This window comes from Montipora capricornis, chromosome 6 (genome assembly GCF_036669925.1).
Source record: "Montipora capricornis isolate CH-2021 chromosome 6, ASM3666992v2, whole genome shotgun sequence".
Lineage (NCBI taxonomy): Eukaryota > Metazoa > Cnidaria > Anthozoa > Scleractinia > Acroporidae > Montipora > Montipora capricornis.
Genome location: NC_090888.1, coordinates 528,856 through 552,948, shown reverse-complemented (window position 1 = coordinate 552,948; position 24,093 = coordinate 528,856). Strand labels below are relative to the sequence as shown.

General features: G+C 40.3%; 2 protein-coding genes and 1 long non-coding RNA gene across 5 annotated transcripts in view; 2 read left to right on the top strand and 1 right to left on the bottom strand.

The window, feature by feature from the left end:
• LOC138051117 (ephrin type-A receptor 4-like) overlaps nt 1-7,582 on the top strand; it is a 25,518-nt gene extending 17,936 nt beyond the window's left edge. For 2 of the 3 annotated variants that reach the window (XM_068897263.1, XM_068897262.1), the window contains exons 13-19: nt 271-332; nt 519-617; nt 695-808; nt 1,147-1,296; nt 4,646-4,690; nt 5,229-5,380; nt 6,716-7,582. In XM_068897263.1, the coding sequence (XP_068753364.1) occupies nt 271-332; nt 519-617; nt 695-808; nt 1,147-1,296; nt 4,646-4,690; nt 5,229-5,380; nt 6,716-6,971 (878 nt within the window). In that variant the 3' untranslated portion in view covers nt 6,972-7,582. The remainder of the gene's footprint in view (nt 1-270; nt 333-518; nt 618-694; nt 809-1,146; nt 1,297-4,645; nt 4,691-5,228; nt 5,381-6,715) is intronic. The other variant, XM_068897264.1, reaches the window with a different exon arrangement.
• LOC138051120 (uncharacterized) overlaps nt 1-9,957 on the bottom strand; it is a 13,689-nt gene extending 3,732 nt beyond the window's left edge. The window contains exon 1 of the long non-coding RNA XR_011132734.1: nt 9,907-9,957. This is a non-coding gene — a long non-coding RNA (uncharacterized lncRNA). The remainder of the gene's footprint in view (nt 1-9,906) is intronic.
• Nucleotides 9,958-10,005: 48 nt separating this feature from the next.
• LOC138051118 (ephrin type-B receptor 1-B-like) overlaps nt 10,006-24,093 on the top strand; it is a 32,919-nt gene continuing 18,831 nt past the window's right edge. Inside the window, exons 1-4 of the mRNA XM_068897265.1 lie at nt 10,006-10,159; nt 17,278-17,441; nt 18,652-19,294; nt 19,858-19,905. Of these exons, the coding sequence (XP_068753366.1) occupies nt 17,292-17,441; nt 18,652-19,294; nt 19,858-19,905 (841 nt within the window). The 5' untranslated portion in view covers nt 10,006-10,159; nt 17,278-17,291. The remainder of the gene's footprint in view (nt 10,160-17,277; nt 17,442-18,651; nt 19,295-19,857; nt 19,906-24,093) is intronic.

The window sequence follows — 24,093 nt, the reverse complement described above, 5'->3', positions numbered from 1 at the left end:
GCATTTGCCTTCATTGCATATTCCATAGGTTTATGCACTATCCGAAGCCCAAACTTAAAATGATTACGAGATAAAAGTGACTGGCCTGGTTTCTTGCATGCAAATGTGGTTTGATTGCAACGATTATCTCCAGAGAACTGGATAATTTTTTATAAAAGCAGTTTCCGTCAACAGTCTTATGCATCATCATCAAAGTTTCTGAATATACCTTTTGATTCGCTTTTTTTTGTTTTTTTGTTTTTTTTTTTAATTCGCTTTTTTGTAATAAAGGTAGGCCGATGATGATCGTCACAGAATTCTTGGCAAACGGATCATTGGATTACTTTTTAAAGGTATTGTTATTACTGAAATAATGTTAAATGACTTTCATTTTTTGACAAGAATCCCCTTCTGAATGATAACCTTTGTTTCCTGGGACTTGTTGCAACTGAATTCCGCCAAAGAAGGAGATACAAATGTGAAGCTTGCTTTTTGTTCCATCACATGATTAATCATGTCTGTTTCTTTGCCTTGTTTAGAGTCGAAAGGGAGAGTTGTCAACCACACAGTTGTTGGGAATTGCAAAGGACGTAGCATGTGGAATGGTCTATCTTTCTGAGATGAATTTTATTCACCGCGTATGTAAACTTAAATTCTATCATAAAAGGATTTTTATAAGTTGTGATCTGTACTCATGCCCTTTTTCCTGATTAAGGATCTCGCTGCTCGTAACATTCTTGTCGGTGATAACATGTCGTGCAAGGTATCAGACTTTGGTCTTTCAAGGGAACTGGCTGATGACAACCCGGAATCGGAGTACGAGACACAGGTACACCAAAAACATACTTAGCTACCAATAAACATCATGATAGTGGATTTTGAAGTTTTAGCTAGTAGCATACGCATAGGATTAAACTAAGTTGAGAGAATGTGCTTGAGAATCATAAATACCCCAGCTACTTCCTCCAGTTCGTGGGTTGCCCGAAGCAACTCGTCGCCTCTATTAGTATATGTCCAGTTTGACTCCCCCATAAATTTTGCGGGTACGACAACTTTAATACCAAGAATGTGACATCAACCCCTTTCTCAAAAGTAAAACTTAACTTGCGAACTGTGTTATCACATTACGTTCCACTATCGTAGTGATAATACTATTTCTATACACAGGGTGGCAAAATTCCCGTTCGTTGGACTGCACCAGAGGCGCTACAACACCGAACATTCAGCTCAGCTAGTGATGTTTGGAGTTATGGTATCTTGCTATGGGAAATCATGTCATTTGCTGATAGACCATACTGGGAATGGAACAATTATGACGTATGTAGTAAAGATAATTTTCTAACTTCAGGCATATTGCGTACAAGCTTTTGATAACCTGAGTTTTATAACGGTAAGATCAAGTGAAATTCACGCCACAGAGCGGAAGAAAAAAAGGGAATAAGACCGACATGCGAATTTAACTTAAGGTGATGATGTTAGCGAGGAGATGTAGATAGCGCATTTTTAGGGGATAAAGTAAGGGTTGGTAGGATTAATAACAAGTACATATCACATTTCATGTTCTGTTTTCAATTATTCGCCGAAAGCGAGGTCGATAATTGCTTTAGTATAGTTGGATAAGTGATTATATGAAAAAATATGCATTTTCTTTAAAGGGAAGGTACGGTCTAGAAAAACGTTCTCTAAATTACTAAACCTTTTCCCCAGGAATCCGAAAATAATTGCCGTTTGGTCCAGTTCCCTGTTAGAATGTGACAAGCGCACTTTGAAAGTGCCTCTTTCGTGACTTGGAGAGCGCCATCTTGGATATGACGTGTATGAAGTAGAAATAGACAACCTTACCAAGTTCTTCGTTCCCTGATCACTTTCTCAATGTTGTGTGACCTTTCTGCTCCAAAAAATTCAAATTGAAGATGAACTATAGTAAACGGTCTTGTTGTTCATTAGGTAGTAGGCTAAGTAAGCCATAAATGTGACAGGAACTCAAGTCACTAACTTACTTTTAGATCCTCTGAACAATCAATCTCTTCGTTGCTCGATTTTTTAAAGAATGGCAGATTGTTTCTCCTAAACCTCTCAATTCCTGTCAAAGCTCTCGGGGGCAACTGAATCGCTTGAACGTTTCAGGTCCAAAGTAGACGTAGAAACGATAGCACTAAACTGTGAGAGAAAAACTCTCAATTGCTTTGGGAAACGAACTACTTGACTTCGGCATCACCCAACAGGAGAACCAAACAGGACTTGTGCACGCGGCGAAGGCAGACCGTAGAATGCCTCACCAGGAACCCATCTGGAGCGTGCAACTTCCATACAGCGTCTGTGAAACGGCGTTTTCACAAGTAGGTTTATTTTTAGACTAGCCCTTCCCGCGAACTCGGTCAAAAAACAAAGGCACTTCCGGTTCGGTGACCCTATGACGTCAGCTTAATTTCTTGTAATTGGTCATCGGGCTCCTGTGGGAGTCTCATTCTCGAGAAATTCAATCTAAAAATAAATCGGTCTGTGAAAACGCCGTTACACGAACACAGTAGATTTGTAGGCTCCGGGTTATGGGTTCCTGGCCTCACTCGCTAAACGGTCGCCAAATACAAACCACGATCACGTGGTACTCCAAGCGCCTGCCCCTCACAACCAGGCCTCTGCTACGTGACGGCAAAATATCAATTTATGCTAATTAGGATTATCACAAATTACATTTTGTGGATGTCTTTTTCCTTTCAAAAACCAGAAAAATAAAAATAAAACAAAGTCACATGAAGGTAATTCTTATTAAACAAGGTTTTGTTTTTCTGCTGCTCTGAGATTAAAAAGCAGAATTGGTAATCGTGCACAGTATGCCTAACCCCAACCTTAATGCTAGCCATTTAAAATCAGTGCTTAGACTTAATAACAACCAAAGGCGTTTTTACATACTAACTCATGGAAACCGTACGCTTACCACATCCCCTTACTTCCAGTACCGATTTGTACTTGCTAACAATTGATGGACTTTTTGTTGATGTTTCCTACTTTCAATTTCAACCTAGTTTAAAATTAAATTTACCTAGGTTGTAATCATTTCAACCTGAATTTCAAATTTACCTGTAACATATACGTGCGTTTGGTAGACCAAGCCAAAACTCCAGTTTGCGTAGTGGAGCCCTTAAAGGGTCATTACAGAAGACGGGATGGTACAAGGGGTGCTTTCTGCATTGGGGACGACGTGTCAATCCATTTGCAAAACGAATCAACAACAGGCTTGCGTTTGCGCACTGTGGTAACCGGGGAGTCTTCCAGCCGCAAATGCCACTCAGGGACCTGGGGCCGAGCGAGTGAATCGGGGAGCAAAACGGTGAATCAATGTACTCACTCCGTAAAATGGTGTCCTCCAAACTTCGATCCAAGTGTCGGTGAAGGCCAAGCGGGGTGGCGTTTCCAGGTGGCCTATTTGGAGTCCAGGATACTAAGGAGTGGCTCCAAGGAACGATGGATTCACGGCGAAGGAATAACTTTGCAGTGTTTGATCTAAAAACGCCTTTACTGTGCTTTCGATGGTGGCCAGCTGATCGGGAGTAAAATTGGCGGTACTTGGTTGACCCAGGGACTGCTCTCCCTCGATATCCAAGGCTAAGGGCTCGTCGCCGGCAAAGAACTCGTGCAAAGGTTCCGCTTCTGAATCGTCGCCCGGAGATTTGTGATCCGAGTCTTCTTCGTTTGTTGGTTCGACTGGAACGGTACGCGTAGCTCTCTTGGCTGACCTGTTTTTATCGGCTTGAACTCGTTTAACTGATGTGTTGGGGCAAGGAGTGGCGCCAATCCTGGCATGGGTGGTGGCTTTCAAACGGCGCATCAACTCGGCTTTCCTTCCCGTAATTGTGAGGTTGAATGCCTGGAGGCGAAGGCGAAGAACTTCCTCTGATAGAGCGAGCGGACAGATTTTCCAAGCTTCTCCGGCGAGATTTCGTAGACTTCGATGCAGCACGTGAGCGAGCCATGGTAAAAAAACGCAAACGAAACGTACATGATATTGCATAACTCACAATGCGGCTTTTATAGCTAGACATATCACTAAAACCAAGCCAATGAGGAATAGCGTACTAAGCGTTGCAGTAACACGCGTTTCGTAAAACGAGACATGAGTGGAAGTATTTATTAGTTTTGGCCACACAGAACGAATGTTGCAAACGTACCCGACAACAAAGAAAACATTCAGCTGAACTGAATTATTGTACTTTCAAGACAACAAAGACCAAACACTATTGTAGATTCATGTCTCGTTGCATAGCATAAGTTGCTTGTAGGACGATAGCCAACCCTGTTTGGCTCTTAACAACGTTACGCTCCATTAACTGCGATTTACAGATTATCTGAAAATCTTTGTTAACGACCAGGAGGTAAATCTGTTCTGATGGTGGAGCAAATATCAATACAATTTACCCTCTTTCGATTCAGAGAAACTTTTTCTAGGCCGTACTTTCCCATTGAAACAATTAATTTCTTCGTCTGTCACCTCGACAAAACGGCTTGCGGCCATTTTGGAAAAAAAAAAGGAAACGCTTAGGTGATTATCGTGTAATAATCACCTCTAGAGCAACCAATCAGCTCAGACAATTTTTAATAATCACCTATGTAATTCTACTAATTATATATTTGATCTTAACGACCTTTCCCTTTTGAATTCCCCAAGGTTATTAATCGAGTGAAAACTGGGTATCGACTTCCACCTCCAATGGTAAGTCTTGCGTAACAAAATTAACGTGACAATACTGACATCAAATGGTGAAGTTGGGCTGGAAATAAAAACGAAAATCATTGCCGATCGATCTATTATTAAGTATTCCATTGCCTTGCAGTTCAGTACTCTTTGTTTTTAATTTCAATAGTTTTGAATACTTGTTCAAATAACAATAACTGGCAGTGCTAATCACCCTTTTCTTATTGTATTGGGGACTGAATTGTGACAGGGCGCAGCTCACGATATCGGGGTGAAAGCATACGAAGGCGCCTCAGACTGCCGCTGCTCAGTCCATGTTTGATGTCGGAGCACAGCACCACAGCTAGATGTTAATTTGCTGTGAGTCTTTTTTTATGAGGGAGGAAAACTGGAGTACCCGGAGAAAAACCTCCAGTCAGGCTGAGATCGACTGAAACTCAGCCCACTTGCCAGCCGGGGCCAGAGTTGAACCCCGGCTCGCAGCGAAGCCTGATAGATAACCACTAAGCCACCCTGACACCCACTGAATTCTGATAACTATTTCTTTTTCTTTAAGAGTTGTCCAAAGGTTGTTCACGACTTGATGCTAAACTGCTGGGACTCGGACAAGAACAAAAGGCTAAAGTTTTCTGATATCGTCACGCGCATTGATGAATTACTTGGTTCTCCAGATGCCTTCAGTAGCGATTTATTACCAGCTTCAGAGATGTAAGTCAAAATACATTGATGTTACTAAATGTCTTCTCATGCGCTGAAAGTAACATTGAGTTCTGGTAATCAATTCAACCTTAAAGCTACCGTATTACATGAAATTTTCGCGACTTGTTTATTTCGCGACACTTAAATTTCGCGACTTTGCGAAAATTTTATGTTTTGAATCACTTTAATTTCGCGTTTTTGAGTAATACCCAATTTTCATTTCATTGGCAATAATACAATGGCGGTAATACTTCCCTTCCACTTAATACACCCTTCTTTCCCGCCTTCTCCCATCCTTTCAAGACATGAACCTTTCCCTCTGCGCTGGTGAAAAAGTTATACTGTGACATTTCCACCAACCAAGTTGCATGTATTGGTTTCAAAACCGATAGCTTAAGGCCGACATTCATAAACAAGTAGCTTTCGGAAGTTCCAGTAGTGGCAACAGTTATAATGGAAACATCTTCAAAGAACATGGAAGCCAAAGATCGTATTCATAACTGGCGTAATTATGCTTTTGTCTTTGTGGTAATCATGCTCACTAGCCTCGTTAGCTCGAACAAAATTCAACAGAATTATTTTTTGTTCCAAAATGAGGCTAGTGAGGTAGATTAGCACAAAGACAGAAGAGTAATAATTTCTTGGCCACCATCCAGTGGAACAGCATTACAAGGAGCCAGTTAATGGACAGTTTAAAGACTGTACAATAGAAGTGCCGCCCGGAGAGGAGATAGAAAGCAATAGCGATGAGGATGACCAAGTCATTGCCTCAGAACAGTGAAAATATGATTTTGTAAACGTTTCAGTGGTAACAAACTCGTTCTTACTTGGGTATTGACATAACGTAAGCCACTTAATTTTCGCGTATGTTATGTTCGCGACACTTACTGCCCGCGTCACTTAAATTTTGCGATTTTTACAATTAATATCGCGAAATAGGCCACTTCGGAAAATACCATAATACTTTTTGTTTGTCCTCCCAAATTTTGCATAAGCATTGTTTTTGTTTTCTCTTGGGACCATTGTAAGTCCCAAGACCGATTAGTTTCCGTAGTAACAACCGCGGCTGCAGCTCGGGACCGAATACCGGGCCTCTCGTGGTTCGAAGCTGTTGAAAGATGTGTTGAAACAGTTTGCCCACCCCAGTAGTCAACATCTTTCAACATCGTTCAAGAAAATCGTACTCATGTCACTTCAAACCAAAATGACGAAATCAGTTTTTGAGAAAGGGAAAAAATACTGAAAGTTTCTCGGCAGAAAATGACTCGGGTCCCCCTAGATACGTTCCCTTCTTCTTGCCCTTCTGAACAAACTTATGACCCGTCTCCCTTGGTTGTTTTATAGAACCAAGGCTGAAAGTCAGAAGGAATTTCAGTCCGTCGATGAATGGCTCCAATACATTAGCATGGAAAAGTACGTTGACGTCTTCGTCGCTGCAAACATCAATAGCTTGGACAAGGTCACTGGGCTCAGGGATAGAGAGCTGAAAAAAATGGGAATCCAGCTGATTGGTCACAGAAATAAGATTAGCAAAAGCATAAAAGCAATGAAGGGACACTCGGTTAATCAGGGTTTGGATGCCAACGAAGCACCAATTTAATACAGTTGTAGGAGTCATAGGTGCTGGATCCCATAATTGTTTTAAAGATGTTTCCTTTTACCTTCGCATTTAGCCACATTTTAAGAATCATCATGCTGAATACATTTTCAAGAGGACGCAGAAACGTCGTTCGCTTTTATCGTTAACTTTTACATGCTGACTGAGAATAATAAATTAATATAAATTGATTCAAATAATAGATTCAATTATCTACCATGTAACAGCAAGGAATATGCTTTCAAGAAATTATTTGATCCAACTGAAATGAACTATTGATGTAGATTTTGTTCTTTTTTTCGTTATTCAAGGTCAATCTTTAGTCATTAACTTCACCGTTGCTGGTAAAGGTGAAAGTCGATTTTGCCACACATATTTCGAAAACGAATATTTTTTTTATAACAAGATGTTACTGCTGTATAAACGAGAGTTAATGAAGTATGACTTATTTGAAACAGGGCGTCGAATTTTTTTGTTTTTCTATAACGGAGACAAATATCCTTCCATATTTCAGAATTTTGGATGTCACAAAACTGTTAACAATTATTGTAATGGTCACGTGATTGTATATAATTTAATATTTGAGTGAAGGAAGAAAATTGATTGTGAACATTTTACATGATCTTCCTTTATTTACGACACCTTTTGGTGATATAATGGGTAACTAATTTGTATCTGGGTAATTTAAGCAATTGTCTCTTATATAGACACCTGAAAATTTCATACGGGATTCGAAGCCAAGACCTCTGCGATGCCGATGCGATGGTGCACCACTGAGCTGAGCTATGAGGCCACACAGTTGGAAGCAGGTCAATTTGTTGGGCTCATGTGGTTCCCGTGAAAGGACTGATGAATTAAAGAAATGTCTATTTAAAGTGCGGCTTTTAGACGAAAGATAGCAATTTTCCCTAAAAGACACCTGTAAAATTCAGGCGTCTTAAACGGTGTTTATAAGAGAAAATTGCTTCAGTTGTCCAGATGAGTGCGAGGATCCTTTCTATCGCACTTCATATATACATTTCCTAACTAATTTGCATAGACCTTATTTCATAACAACGGCTATCGTCTTATCTTTGAGTAGCCTACCAATACTCCCGTTTAGCCGGGACATGCTGACAGACTTTGTCGCCTAACTCGCCAAGGGGAAAAGAAAGCTAAAACGGCCGCCATTCATAAATGAGGTCTTTGCGAGAAATCACTACCCTATTAGCTACGAGAACTGGGGCAAACAAAGGGTTGGTCTATAAAGTGCACCAACAGTTAAAGAATGTTGTGAAAATTTGCGGTACAGTATTACAACATTTTGCCGGGGAACCTCATGCTGGTAAAAGAAATCCACCAGGATAATTAGTACTCAGAAAATCGTGACTTCATTCTCATCGACTAGTAGTAAACGTCTTCAAGCACTCTAAAGATAAACTCAGTAAAACAAGAGAACCCCAGGCCCCTGGGTTCAGGTTCTCATTTTCTCTTGAAGCTCGTTTCCATATGATCGTTATGATCGCTGCGATTCCAGAGGGCTGCCACTACGAACACTGAGAAAGAGTATGATTTGGCTCTTCTGTGGAAGACGTGGGAATGCAATTTTGCAGAGAAATATCAAGGCAAGAACAAGAAAATCAACTGCTGGACAGCAATTGGAGAGAAATTTGACTTAAGTCCTGATCAGTCGAAGACGAAGTTCAAAAACACAAGAACAGCGACGGGAGAGTTTTGATCGGTATAAAAAATCCGTGCCATCTGGCGATTTGACGAATAGTGCGAACGATGTTTTAGACCCAGGTCCCCTCGATTTCTATTCACTCTTCGCGATCACAGCGCAGTGATGATATGAAAACCATCAATCGCTACGATCGCCGAACTATGTTTTCAGCGATCACAACGATCGTAGCTATCGTAACAATGATATGGAAACCAGCCTTTAGATACTACGGACGATGGACTTTGTGCAATCACATCGTTATCACCAGAAATGACGTTGTTCGTGCGTAATTGCGACATCCTCCTTCAAGTGCGAAACTGACAGGAAATAATTGTAGATGTTTAAAATATATTTTACGAGCATTTATGGTTTTGTGATCAAACTGCTCGAATGCTGATGAAACAAAGTCTAGTAAACGAAGAAAGAAAGACAATAGACAAACTAATAAACAAGACTAAACTAACAATTTGTTCTTTTGAACATAGTTAAACTATGGTTTGAAGAAAAACCGTTGTATTTCGAGTGTCATTCCTATACTTCCGTCTTTCAATATCGGGAACTTACCAAATTTTTATTTTTATTCACTTAATTCAATCTACGAGCCAACTACTACCTGTATATATAAAAATATAGCCATTTTCCCAAGTTTTGTTGAGATTTTCAAAATCGTCATCCAATGTCCTCGTGAACCTAGTTCAAAAGTTCTCTTCCAACAATACCAAGCAGGTACCGGTGGTTGGTTAAAACATGAGAAAAGTTAAGGCAGATATTTATTATCACTCTCCATAAAGGAATGTAAGAAACGAAAATCACGAGAGCAACATAAAACGGTATTTGATACTGGGCAAGGAATGAAAATGCCGTGCCTAGCAAGCATCGTTCGGCAAGTATTTTTAACTTGCATATTCCGTTTCTCCTTGTTCTGAATAACGTAAAGTGAAATAACACTAGGTTTGCTGAGCACGCAAACACATGATGAGCCTCATTTGAAAATGAAAGAAAGAACCAACCTTACCTTATACTTAGTCATGTGCTTCGAATAAATACAACAGTGGCAAAGGTGCAACTGGTTGGCGATAACGTAGAAAGTAAAAGTGATGAAGTTGAATTAGGGACCATCTAACAAAGATCCTATCCAGCCTTGTATCCTAATTCCTTCACGATTTAATTTAGGATCCTTATTATATAAGTTAGAAGAGCACTGAACAATAAGTGTAAAATGTTCATTTAACTTACTCAGCAGTAGCGACACTTCTCAGGTGCTTGCGCTGCGTGACCAACCCTTGGTCATTGCGTACTAATAGTTATTCAGTTTTTGCATTTTCACGATTTATATTGACAGTTTCACTGAAGCGTGTAGCGAATGCACAATTATAAAATTTGCATCTGTAAAAGAACATTTCTTTAGACGACCAAGATTCCCACACTTACCAAACCGTCCGCAAAAACGATTTAACATTGAACTTCCTTGTGGTTGAAAAAGACGGAGGTAAGATTGACATTATGGAGCCGATCTCAGAGAAGATGTAATTATATACACTTAGATGAAATTATTGGAATGCTATTCGAAGTTCAAAGAAGATAGAGAAGTACATTAGGTTTGTGCGGAAATAACTGGTTGTTCGGACAATCCTGCCAGATATCTTTGATAGGCCTTGATTTCCAGCTGCTTGGTGTCATAGGATTGCGAAACTTTCGATGATTACTTGTTCATTCCAGTAATTTCCTCTGTCGTTCGTTGCTGTAGTTCCTTTGTTTTTGTTTTACACGGACAATAACGAACGATTATGTCGCTTATTTGATGTGAAGAGCTTTACATGACGGTGAAATTCGGAATCCTTCTTCCTTGTTGGATATTGCCGATTGCCAAATATTTTTTTCGGGTTAAATTATATGCTTATGCGTTGGTGAAACGAGATTGAAGCAAGCTTGTGCGTAAGAATGTTTCGATATGATGAATATGCCGTATTGAAAATGCTGATACCTTAAGATTTCGAAACCCTTTAAGCACAATTGAATTATGCAGCTCTTGCTTTATCGTGACTCACATCTATTCAGTGCATAAATATGGAAGGCTTAGGAGAAAAAATCATAGCGGAAGTCATTCTGTATTACACAGGGTTGTCTCGAAAACAAAGACCCCTAACACCCTAAGCCTAAAAACCAGGCCCTACGTAGCCACTGTATATCCGAGAGAGAGAAAGTTCACATGACATCCGTAGGCCTAGTTCTATAGCAAGACGAATCTCTTAAAGGGAAGATATCTGTTTACAAACATTGTTTTTGTCATTCAAATGTGCCAACGTCCAAACGGTATCCTGAGTCATCTCGCCACCAGACTCGCTACTATTACCAGCGAACTCATCACCAATACGCAATCACAGTGGCCATCATAGGATAGGATCGATAGGATAGGATAGACTAGGATAGGATAGGATAGGAAAGGATAGGATAGGATAGGAGGCACTTCGATCGATACTGAGTCTTCGACGTTCGTGGTCCGTTTGAAATCAACAATAGCTTTCGTGTCTTCAGTGAAAAGGACACCCAACTTCCATTGCTAAAGGTGATTCGACTTCGATAAATGGAAGGCTCTTCTATCGTTAATCCTAGTCGTTCGTCTGTTTAGAATGACCTCCAAAGCACTCGCTCCAGCAAATAGGACACACAGAATTGCAGATGCAAAAAAAATTAATGACGAATACCGACAAAGAAGAAATAGATTAATAACGAAAACTGTCTGTTGTGCATACATAATTAAAGTTACAAACAATAGAGATGTCAGAGATGAACTTTGAAAAACTGTTAGGCTGCACTGTTTTCCAAATTCCAAATCACAATCCATTTTAATATTCTTCAATTTTGCCCATCCCTGCCTCCTTTTGCATTTGCAGTGATATTCAAATCTTCCTTCAATGTTCTAAGTTGTTATTTTAACGTTTCCGACGCTTGATTTGGTTGCCAGTTTCCAGTCGCTGAATTTGGCTAAACTTCGTGAGACTCTAGTGGTGGCGATATCATCCTTCGTGGTGAGTAATTTGAACAAAAGACCCTTTGTTTCGACAGCCAACGAAGCGCTATTTGGGACGTTAATCAGTGACAAGAGGTGATGTTAACGATATCTTCGCTATAGCTCAGCCGTGTCATGTCGGTGAAAAATCTCATTAGGTAAGCCGGAGAGCTACTGGTGTGAGCTTATCGTTTCGGTGCGGAAGCTCATGTCCGTTTTAGCTGTGTGTGCCCTGGCAAGTCATTGAATCGTCGCGGTAAACACCGTATGAACCAGGAGGCGCCGGTGAAAGGGGATGCTACCAATATATTGTGTTACACCTCCCGAGCCATTTTTTTACAATAGAAATCAGTCTAGATCGGGTACTGGTAGGTTGGTGCATGCAACGCCATTTTCACCTGGATCCGTCACACAAATTTACAAACATGCCTTGACAAATTAATTATATGGTAGATACATAAATTTGAACTAACGAAATAAAATCAATATTTTACTCTAAAAAATTGGCGAACTGTACAATGTATGCTCGCCCAATTCTCTAGAGGCTAGATAGCATATTCCAGAGTATTTTTACTTTGTTATTGACATTTGAATATTTCCACACATGAAGCCTTTTTTATTCATTATATTGCCAAAAAAAGGTTCTGATCAACAGCAGACACAAATTAGAAAGGCCTCAGAGGAACTCTTCATTTAGCAGGTGCAAGGTATAACATTTTGGATCCCCTAGTGATTTGAAACGTTGCCAAAGGGCAGATTTAGCTTGTCAATAGAGCCATATTCTGGTGATTGAGTCCTTCTTTCTTTATGCACTGAGTATGTAGTGAAATTATGGACTATTGATGATTGAATCTATTTAATCTGTAACCGTATTCTTGCACAGATGTGCAATGTTATCATCGTTTAACTCAAAAATGATTTCGATCAGTTCTTCTAATCCAAGCACAAATTACAAATGTCCCGCAAATTCATATCATCTGGATTTCTTAAGTACTGTATTGGTTGTACCGAAAGACTTTATTTCATGCTTTTATAACAAGTAGATTAGACTATTGCAGTAGTTTGCTTTGTGGTATACATCAAATTATACTTGACAAGCTGCAAAGACTTCAGAATGCGGCTGCTAGACTTATCTTTAAACAACCGAAGTTTAGCCACATTACACCATTATTGTTCCCGTTACACTGCAGGCTACCAAATACATGTAAGTATCTCATATAATTTAAGATTCTTTTATTGTGCTTCAAAGCGATCACTGGTATAGTACCTCAGTAATTATATTTGTAAGCTTATAAGTTTATAAATTCCTACTAAATACGAACTACGGTCTAATCGAACACTTCTCCTGATGGCCCCAAGAAGCAGAGTGTTACTTACACTTCTTTGGAATAGTGACATCACTGCCTTGGACTCTATAATCTAGTTTTAAGCGTGATCTCAAGACTAAACATTTTAGCCGAGATTTTTATTGGTTGCCCCGTAATTTAGTGTTCTTATCCTTTTAAAGAAATTACTGGGTTTTATTAATATTTATTTATTTCTAATTAGTTAGTCGTTATTATTAATGTACATTTTTATTATATAATAACATTTTTTGTGAAGCGCATTTGATCATATATTTTTGTAATTTGCGCTACGTAAATTGTAATAATAATTGATACTTATTGTTATTAGTACCGCTGCATCGTGGAAGGCGATGCCTCATGCTGAGAGGGTAGGTGTGCAAAGGAAAACGGAGATGGGCAGATGTAGCCAGTGCAAGTCCCATGCCCAAAACCTGTGCATTAAAATATTATGGTTTGATGAAATTCAATGAGAACGAAAGGTTTCGGTTTTTCGTTTTCTCTTGTTCTTCTTTTGACGTTAATAGCCTATCATCCTGTTCTGGTGGAGTTTTCCTATTCGCCTCAATTCATTGAGTGGCAGGGGAGAGGAACAGAACTTTCGTCCCAATTGACATCTAACCCCTATATCTACAGAGACCACAACACCGGGAACTCCATGCCCTACTCTTCTCGAATAGTAGTCTATTCTCACCTTTCTCCCTCACGCCTATTGTTGAATATGGGCACCAACAGTCTCGTGTTGAAGATAACCCCCCCCAAAAAAGGGCGGAAACCACAAAAACCGCACAAACGGATGCCCATCCTCAAAACGAGAACCCCAAACTGAAAGCCCCATCCTAACAAAAACAGAAATTAGGAACGAGGAAACGCAGAAACGAAGTCTTTTAAGCGATTAAGATCCGCAAATAAAGTTGTGGAGGCGGAGGCCGCCAACTCCTTTGAAGACAATAAATCCAATTTAAAAGGGCGGTCTTGAGTCCAAAGGTTGAGAAATCTGTCGTCATTACAAAGGCGAGGTTTGGTAGGTTCTACTGTAAGCGGCATGACCAGGTGTGGAGGTGGACATTCCCCTACCTTGCCCCAGAGGGAGATGGCGCCTGAAGCTAATCCCTCGATAAGAGTATCAGAAATAAACTGGGCAAACACCTTACAAGAAGGATAATTAGCAAAAATGCGAGCAGGCGGTCTTTCGCAGTTATAATTGACTCCCTTGTCAAAGTGGATAAAGTTATGAATCCAGTCCAGTACTTCAGAGAAATTGTTATCAGACGATTGAAATAACTTGTCCCATTGATCTATATGGCGATGGAGTTCACCCGCTCTAAAGGAACTTGAGTCACGGAAGGCCAAAAGGGAGGCGTCGGCAAACGCTTCTCCCGCGATAACTGAGGAGATGAAATCTTGACTAATATGGGCGTTGTCTGCCATTTCCTGGGCCTCAGTAAGAAGAGATCCCTTATAATTGACCCAACGTGGCGAGTTAACAGAAATCTTGGCAGGATCAAAGTTGGGAGTCTTTTCCCAGTCATGAAAAGGCATCTTGAAAAACTAGAACAGAAGAAAGAATAGGTAAGGCCCAGGGAATGGCAAACTCAGCCCCGGTAATCCGAGAGGGAACATTCGTTCCCCTTGAGAATGCCACCCGAGGGAAGAAGAAAGAGGAGCGAGAACAATATAGCGAGTGGACAACAATACAGCGAGTGGAGATCACTATAGCGAGTGGGCAAAATAAAGTATATAAAAATATATGTCGGTATTAAGGGATAAAAGGGTGAAGGATTAAAGACGGTAACCCCGAAATAACAAAATATAAAAGAAACAAAAGACAAGTAAAAGCAATGCACTATTCGCCTAAAGGAAAATCTTTATTGCATAAGATGATACAACAAAATTTTGTTGAAGGATGGTTAAATCGAGGCTGAGCAGCAGAAGAAGGCTGACGAGAAGGAGCGCGCTTCCAACACTGGGGTGACTTATGCCCTGGTTAACCACATTTGTAACAAATAACGCGAGAGGGTGGCCGCTGATAGGCTTGAAAATACGGTTGCCGATATGGCAAACTTCCTCTACGCGTCTGTGTGCGAAATGGCGTGGACCGCTGGAAAGACTTGTCAACCTTCGAGGTCGTTTCGATAACATGGGAAAAATCCTTGTCAGCTAACAAAGGAAGGAAATACGCCTTGAACTGCTTAGCTGGGACGTGGAGCTTCTTTCTCAAAGTCGAAGCGATAACATCATAGCTGGCGGCCTTGGAGTTACTGGAGGACTTTGCAACAGAAGCTAATTCTTCGGCGTAACGAAGCGCTTCGTACTTTTCGAAGTCCTCAACTATTCTGCCACCATAATATGAAATTCTCTGTATCAAAGACTCGACTGAAGTGCCTTGGGCACTTTCGAGAGCCTTAATACGCTGTTGTAAGGCCTAAAAAAGAAAAATGGTCAGTCAAAACTAAGCCCTAAAAGCGACAAAACATCGATAAAATCCAAGAATAAATTCAAAGCAATAATAAATAAACAGCTTTTATAATAAAAGATCGGGAGAGAAAAGGCAAACAGAATTAAATACAATAGGCAAAATAAACTAGCCCCAGCGGGACTGCCGGTGTAATCGAGCGGTAAATACGCAAATGAATAAAACAAAAGGGCAAACAAGGAGGCGCAACAACTAAACGAACTGTAGGCGGAGTAAAAGTAAAAGGGGGTTTTAAGATGAAAATAAACAAGCATACGAATTCAGAATTGCCCGCGAAGCCCACGTGAAAAGAGGGCAAAGGTTGAGAATCAGGGCGAAAACAAACCAAACAAAATTATAGCCCGCGAGGCCCACATAAAGGGGCAAATAGTTTAGAACGGCGAATAATATACAAAACAAAATACGGCTCGCACAGCTCACACGAAACGAGGGCAAACGTTAAAAGCAGGGCGAATATTTTACAAAACAAAGTTTTAGCCCGCACAGCCCACTCGTAAAGAGGGCAAACGTTAAAAGCAGGGCAAATAATATGCAAAACAAGATGTAGCCCGCTGAGCTCACACAAAACGAGGGTAAACTTTAAAAGCAATTTAAATACAGTGTAATACGGTAAACAAAACAAAATTATATGCCGCACTAGCCCACACGAAACGAAGGTAAACTTTTAGAAGCAGAACGAATATACAAATAAAAATTTAGCCCGCACAGCCCACATAAAACGAGGGCAAACGTTAAGAGCAGGGCAAATAATATATCAGACAAAATTTGGCCCGCACAGCCCACACGAAACGAGGGCAAACGTTAAAAGCCGGGCATATAATAGATCAGACAAAATTTAGCCCGCACAGCCCATACGAAACGAGGGCAAACGTTAAGAAGCAGGGCGAATAATATATCCAACAAAATTTAGCCCGCACAGCCCGTAGAAAAGCGGGCAAATGTTAAGAAGCAGGGCAAATAATATACTAAGTGGAAATGAAAAACAGCTCGCGTAGGGCAAACAACCTACAAGGTTTGGAAGCGAAATACTAGAGAACCAGAACGAAACACGTGGCAACGAACGGATAAAATAAAGTTTCACAACCTCCAAAGAAACTTCGTTTGCTTGCACTGGCGCTTGTGCAGGCGGTTGAGCTTGTTCCTCTAGCGCTACTGGTGCTTGAGCTTTTTCTGCTAACGCCGCCGGTGCTTGACCTTCTTGTGCTTGGTTTTGTAAGACAACTTGAGCTTGTTGGACTGCATCTGCAGGGACCTGCGGGTCAGCCATGGTAATCTGAATAGCTCAGCAGCTTCGAGAGAATGGCATAACTCATTTGTCTACTCTGCCTTTTATACGCGCGAGGTAGGACCGCTGAGAATAGTGTGTAGGCTCTTTAACGTCCCACAGAATTCATACCCAAGGGTTATGAGACGGGACCTCCGGCTTATAGTCCTTATCCCAGAAGACTTGAAAGTCTAGCCATTCGCAGATGTCTTTACAAAGCCAGCACTTTCTCCTCAGTTATTTAAAGACCCTGAGTGTTGGTCCGACCGGAGTTGAACTCACGATCTCCCGCGTGACAGCCCGGTGCTCAACCAACTGAGCCACCGGTGCGCGGTGGTTGTCAAAGTGGTTGTCAATAACGTGCAATCTAGCAAGGATAACATTATTCTTTGTTTTCCTTATCATTTTTGTTTCTAATGGTTGTCCAACTTTTATGTCTTTCCTTAGAACTTATAAAATTCATTTGACGTTATGTATTGCTTAATCACTTGTTATTAATTTTGAACATTTTTAGGTCACGTAATTCGTATGAAGCTTTTTTGGATCACCGTACTTGTCATCAATTTTATTGCTTTGGCATCATCAAAACAAGAGTATATTTTGAAAGAGCCGCCATGCCCTAACACATGCACTTGGACAAACTGGGAGGCACTTGACCCTGTTGATCAAATTATCGGGGTAAGTTGCAGGCGCCCGACAAATGTCCTTTTTGTGGGTGGGGCAAAGCCTACGGTGCACTTATGCACTTATTAAGAAAAGTAGTTTTGTCAGTATTTCAACAACTAACCAGGGGCCTATATGGTTTATTTTATAATTAAATATTTCCTTTCGTTAAGCAGATTCATTTGCTACGTAGTAATCCAGAAGAAAGTGAACGTTTCATTGTATCAGTAGCAAAATAAGGCATAAAGGTATCCACCTCTAAATTTTCGATGACTCTCAGTCCATCTTGATCACAGAGTGACCTTGACCTCTGGGAACGAGGTCAAAGTCAGAACGAGGCTGCCTCAATTCTGGAGAAGTGCGGTGTAATTTATAAAGTCGGATGTGAGGAATGTGGGGAGGTGTATGTTGGAGAGACTGAAAGATCATTGGGGGAGAGGACTTTAGAACTTCCAAAAGACTCTGGACCGGGGGCACTATAAATCTGCCCTCAGTCAACACCAAATGCAAACAGGACACGCGGTGACGAAAAGAACGATTATGGACAACATGCAGATTCTGGACCAAGAACCCAGGAACACGCACCGAAAGATCAAGGAGGCTATCCACATTAAGCTCAGCCAAGCCACCCTGAACCGCAACGAGGGATGGGATATCCCTGACGTCTATCTGCCACTCGTCAGGAGGAAGGCGGGGGGAGGGGGGGGGGGGGGCGGTTGGGGGTGCAGCCAGAATTGAGGAAGTCTCGTTCTGACTTTGACTTCGTTAGCAGAGGTCAAGGTCACGATTTTGAGCTCGTTCCCAAAGGTCAAGGTCACTCTGTGATCCAGATGGACTGAGAGTCATCGAACATTTAGAGGTGTATACCTTTTTGCCTTATTTTGCTACTGATACAATGAAACTATCACTTTCTCCTCAATGATTCCTTTGTTTTGCAATTCCCAACGATGATTTATATACAAAGGATTATATGTTAATTAGTTAATTATGCGGATCGAGAAAAGCTCGATGTTGTTCTAGTTGTTCCAATAACCATGCAAAGAACTAGTTTTAATTTCTTTGTCATTCTGTTTTGAATTTAAAGGCATTGCATTTTGTGATTCGTTGTCGATTCTCTCTATCTGCAGTGGGATCACCCAATCGGCTCACTTGATGGAAATTTTAATTTTTGCATTTAAAGGCATTGAAATATAAGATTCGTTGTTGTTTTTCTTTATATATACAGTGGGATCACCCAAGCACATCTGGTGGAAATAAAAGGGACAGATACTCCGTGTGCAATCCTGATGAGAGCGAGGAGCCAAACAACTGGTTACGAAGGGGTCTCATTGAAGTGGGAGACATCGAAAGATTGGATGTCACCATAGAGTATAAGTCAAATCAGTGTGAGCCGTCATTCAAATTTTGTAGAAATTCATTTTACGCTTATGTCTGGGAATCAAATACAAGCCTGGACCCTAATCACATACCAAACCCTATCAGCAACTACAGTTTATATCGAAGATTTGCAAATATCAGCCGTCTGTCTGGCAACATAGAAACTTTAACAATACCTCTTCAGGTTACCAGCAAATATATTGCTCTTGGATTTCGTAATCGAGGTGGATGTAGAACATTGTATTCAGTCAAGGTCTCATATAAGTTTTGTCCTAGAAAAGCGCTTGCAGACAGTTTGGTATCTCTTCCCAAAATATTTTCTCAACTGGAGTCAATTTCTGTGGAAGGAAGTTGTGCGCCAAACTCTGTGCAATCAGTGTCGGGTAATTTGACTGTTCTGTGTGACAGCAATGGTGAGTGGAATACCAGTAAACTGGAAGGCAGGTGTGTCTGCAAGGAAGGTATGGAAAACTCAGGAGGTATATGTCAAGGTAAGTTTGTTACTTTTTTCCTAGTATGAATCATTTATTACATTGATTGTTCTTGTTGCAAGGAAAAAGGGAAGGGATTTTTGGTGACCTTGTTTTCCATATCTGATCCCATAGAACAGTCATAATGAAACCCGATTTGGTAGCAATGGTGAGATGACAGAGGGTTAATTTGGCACGACCTTAAAATAATTTAAAGGTTAAGGCATCGAGGAGTCGCTTGTCGCTGGTCCAAAAGAAGCACTGCGCCTGATTTATTCCGAAACTCGCGGTGACATTGTAATTCTCGTATATTAAAGGGGCGTCAAACTACTGCTAACACTTGAGAGATGAAAAGTGTTTCACCCAACGAAAAGTTACCTAATTTGTTCAATATTTTTTAAAAATTCGTGTTCAATAATCAATTCATGGACTTAACAAGTTAGTACAGCTCCAGTTCAACTAAGAATGAAGCTAAACGGACCTACAAAATCCTCATTACGAAAAAGACATATACCAACTGTCCTTTCTTAGCACTCTAAGGCTCATTGTTTGTTTACTTCTTTGTTTCCTGTTGAAATAATAAGCATGCCCTCCTGGAAAATTCAATGAAAGAAAAGGATTTAACTGCACTGGTAAGTTTCTCTTCATGTTTGAGCCTATCTGTGTCGGCCTCAGTTTTTGAGCCTCAAACTGTGAATTAGATGTATATTATTATTTCAAAAACCAAAAGAGTGGATGTTAATTAATGCAATATCATAAATCATCAGTAATTATTCATAACCACCAAAAATGCAACTTAAAACAACTAATGTCAGATATAAGAGACTCTTGCGCTTAAATAAAATGAAACTCCCTTGTAACCCGAATAGAACTAAATTGGAAGGAATTAAGTCCTACGTCGTACCTGCATGCATCTCGGTTTTGCACAACTTTCTTTGAAAAAGAAACGTAACGGCTTGACATCTCACAGTCGAGCTACGTCACACGCGACCAGTATTCACGAGACTGAAATGAACATCCGAATTCCACTTTGGAGCTTCCGAGAAGAAGCTTTTTCCGAAAGTTGGTATAAAACCAAAGATCATAGCTACTATTTGCGATTTATCAAGGAAATATCTACGGGAAATTCAGAATCTCGAGGGCAAAGTTAAAAATATGTACGCATTGTGTACGTGTGGTGGTGCAATAACGTAACACATTGCTTTATTCCCTAACTGTCAACTGAACTGCGTTTTGTTTTCCAGGGCGTAATTTGTAAAATACTAAACCCACAAAGATTGAAGAAAATAAATGGGAATCGCGAAACATTGGCTTCGAGGCTGACATGAAGTTCAACTTCTTTTTCACAGCAAGTGAAAGCATGTACTCTGAGCGTCTGGCATTTGCACGATTAAAGTTCACTGAAGTTAAACCCTATCTGGCGGGGTTAGTATCTGGATAAAAAATCTCAAAATGTACGACTTTCTGCCAGAAACATAGGACCGAAAATTATATTTTAACGCTTAAAAATGCGAACTGAGCATGTTTACGGATTTTGTTAGCCTGCTTTATGCAAAAAAAACTATTGATGCAAAAGTAAATAAATATTGATACACAGTTTTAAGGAAGAGCTCAAGGAAAATTAGTTGCGATTTTTGAATGTTTCGTTTAATTCAGAAGAGCTCATCTTTCCTATTACTGGGCAAAATTGTTGAGACAGTACCGTGGGAATTTCAACACAAACAAAGCGAGGACGTATACAGAACATGGACCCCAGGTCCATGGACCATTTCTGTGGAGCCGGTCCATGGACCTCCTCATGGACTTGGTCCATGGACTACCCCTGTGGACCACCTCTCATTTTATATTTTTCAATACGTTTTACAAGCAGAAAAAAATTTCAGACGCAAGAGAGAAGTGATCCTCGCACTTACTGGAAAATTTAAGCAGGAGTCCATGACTAGGAACGAACAACTCCCGTACTCAGCCTATGTCACGGTATTTTTATAGACCAGGAAGCCCATATACGATCTATTTGAGACTACCCTTTCTGTAAAAATACAAAGACAATTCCGGTTAGGTTCAGTTCAGTTCAGTTTATTTAGCCACAATACATTACGAAATGCAACATAAAAAGAAATTATCACATGGCAAGGGAGCCCAGAAGAAATCATGGGGCTTATAGGACCTGGACCCCCTCGTTACATTAAAGAATACGAAACAGAAAGAGCTTACACGGATTGATGGACTACATAGATTGCTTAATTAAATTACCATTACACATAACACGATGTTTTCCTTATATTACGCTAGTAACAAGAACAACAAAGTTAGAATCCTTAATTAAATTACCATTAAACCTAACACGATGTTTTCCTTATATTGCGCTAGTAACAAGAACCAGAAGGCGAAGACATCAGAATCAGATTAATAACATGACAAAAGATAGTTTCAGTTTATTTTGTTCGCCAGATGTTTTACAAAATTCGTCATAACTACAGTAATATTAAAATTCTGGCGAGGAAGCTCACGGGGAAACCATATGGGCTTAAGATTGTGAGCTCCCTCTTAAAATATACAGTATTAAATAATTTAACATATGATCTATTGACGCACAATCAGAATAAGTATACCATAAGTAGTTATAGTTTTTATCTTAGATTGAAAAGAATATTATGAAAGAACATTTCGAATGTCAGAACTTAATTTATTGAAGAAGACCGGGCCTTGGTAAATGATGGAAAATTTCCTTGTATTGGTACGGCATAATGGATGTAGGTGTCACTTTGACGTCAAGTTAGTTTCTTGCGATTGGTCATCGGGCTCCGCAGGAGTTTCGGCGGGAAATTCAATGCAATTAACAAATTGATGTCAGTTTTTCATGCGTCTGTCCTGTTATTGATTATAAATTTGTGTCTGTCCGCCAATGAGCGCGCGAGAATTTTGCAGTCATTGTAAAAAATTAAAATTCGGTCTGTGAAAACGCCGTGACAGGAATATAGGGCTGTTGTTCGCTCATATGGACTACTGATTTAAGCAATTGCCTGTTTTAAAGACACTTATACCACCTATTAGGCGGCTCCAAAGGGATTCGTCTATAACCCGCTTTTCAAATATGAGTTCATTTCATTCATAAAGTCCTTCACCAGAACAAATGTGCCCAACAAATTGACCTGCTCCCAACTGAGTGGCTTCAAATCTCAGTTGGTAGAGCATTGTGCCAGCATCGCAGAGGTCATGGGATCGAATCTCGTTGAAGCCACCTGAATTTTTCAGGTGTCGATAAGTGTGAGGATCACTTCCCTCTTTCGTCTTGAGATTTTTCTACTTGTAACTTTACAAAATGAGGGGTGGTCCACAGGGGTGGTCCATGGACCTGGGGTCCATGTTTTAGATACGTCCACAAGCTGATGAAATCTACATTTTGTGGATCCATCGCAATCATAAAGATAAAAGTAGTTTTCTACTGTTTTTCTTTCCGTTGCGAAGAAATTACAGTTGAAGGTTTTTCAATGCAGACAGAAAAGTTGACCTGGTCGTTGAGACTAAAAATTATTATGGTTGACTGGTGATTTTTTTTTCTTGTTTATTTGACCAGCAGAATGTCTGTTGAATGTGAGCTTGCGTGACGATCTCCGTAGACGTGAAAAGAGTGATTTTGATTTGAGACATTTAAGAATTTAAATACGACTGTTAATTTGACATTAACGTACTCAAACAGTTTTCATTCTCTTTTCATGAAGCAAATTAAGAAAGGAAAAAGGCGACAGGTGGGCCGCAAACAATCATCAATTGTTGTAATTCAAGAAAACCGTACATTAGTTTCGTAATTCATGCACGCGCTGCAGGCCTACAACTCCCTTACTCACTCACTCACTCACTCACTCACTCACTCACTCACTCACTCACTCACTCACTCACTCAGACAGACAGACAGCCCCGATGACAATATGGTAGTGCACTTATAATAAGTGCACTACCACAAAAATGGCATGCAGATTTGAATACTCAGTTCAAATTTCAAAACTACCGGTCACGCGTGATGTAGCTTCTCTGTAAGCGATGAGATGGCTCAATTTCAAGTCATCTGAATGGGTATGCACAGTCTTCGTCCGATCGTACCAAAATTGCAATTTAAGAGTATGTGTTGATTTTGAGACAACCTAAATGACAACATGCACCCTCACAACCGCCATTGCTGTTATCTACAGCATTATTTTTTATCCATATATTTCTATCAGGTATGATAATGTTATCGATTTAATGATGAAAATTACAGGTAGAATCATCTTTAAGACAACGTTTCGGTGTCCTCATGACATCATCATCAGGTCAAAATATAATATTTAGCAGATGACAAGAACATCGACTTATGCCCAGTCTTCATTTCTCGAAAAGTTGAACAAGATCTCAAACATAAAGAAATGAAGCCCGCGTTGATCAACGAACAATCAGTAGTTTACAAATTTGAATGTGGCTGGTGTGATGCCAGCTATGTTACTTACATGCGTCGACACCTCTATCAACGAGTCGATGAGCATAAAAGATCCCGGCATAGGAAATCGAACGTTCGAAAATCGAACTCAATCCGTGGATTGAGTTCGATTGAGTTCGGCAATCGAACGAAATCGAACACCACACTTTCAGTGAGTTCGATTTCCGAACAAATCGAATTCAATCGAACAAATCGAACTCAATCGAACTCAATCCGTCTGATTGTGTTCGATTGAGTTCGGAAACCGAACTCAATCGAACACCATTAAATGGATTTCGTTCGATTGGCTCTGGTTAACCTATACAAAGCAAGCCCAAAGCAACCCGGCAAAGCAAGTTCTTCTTGC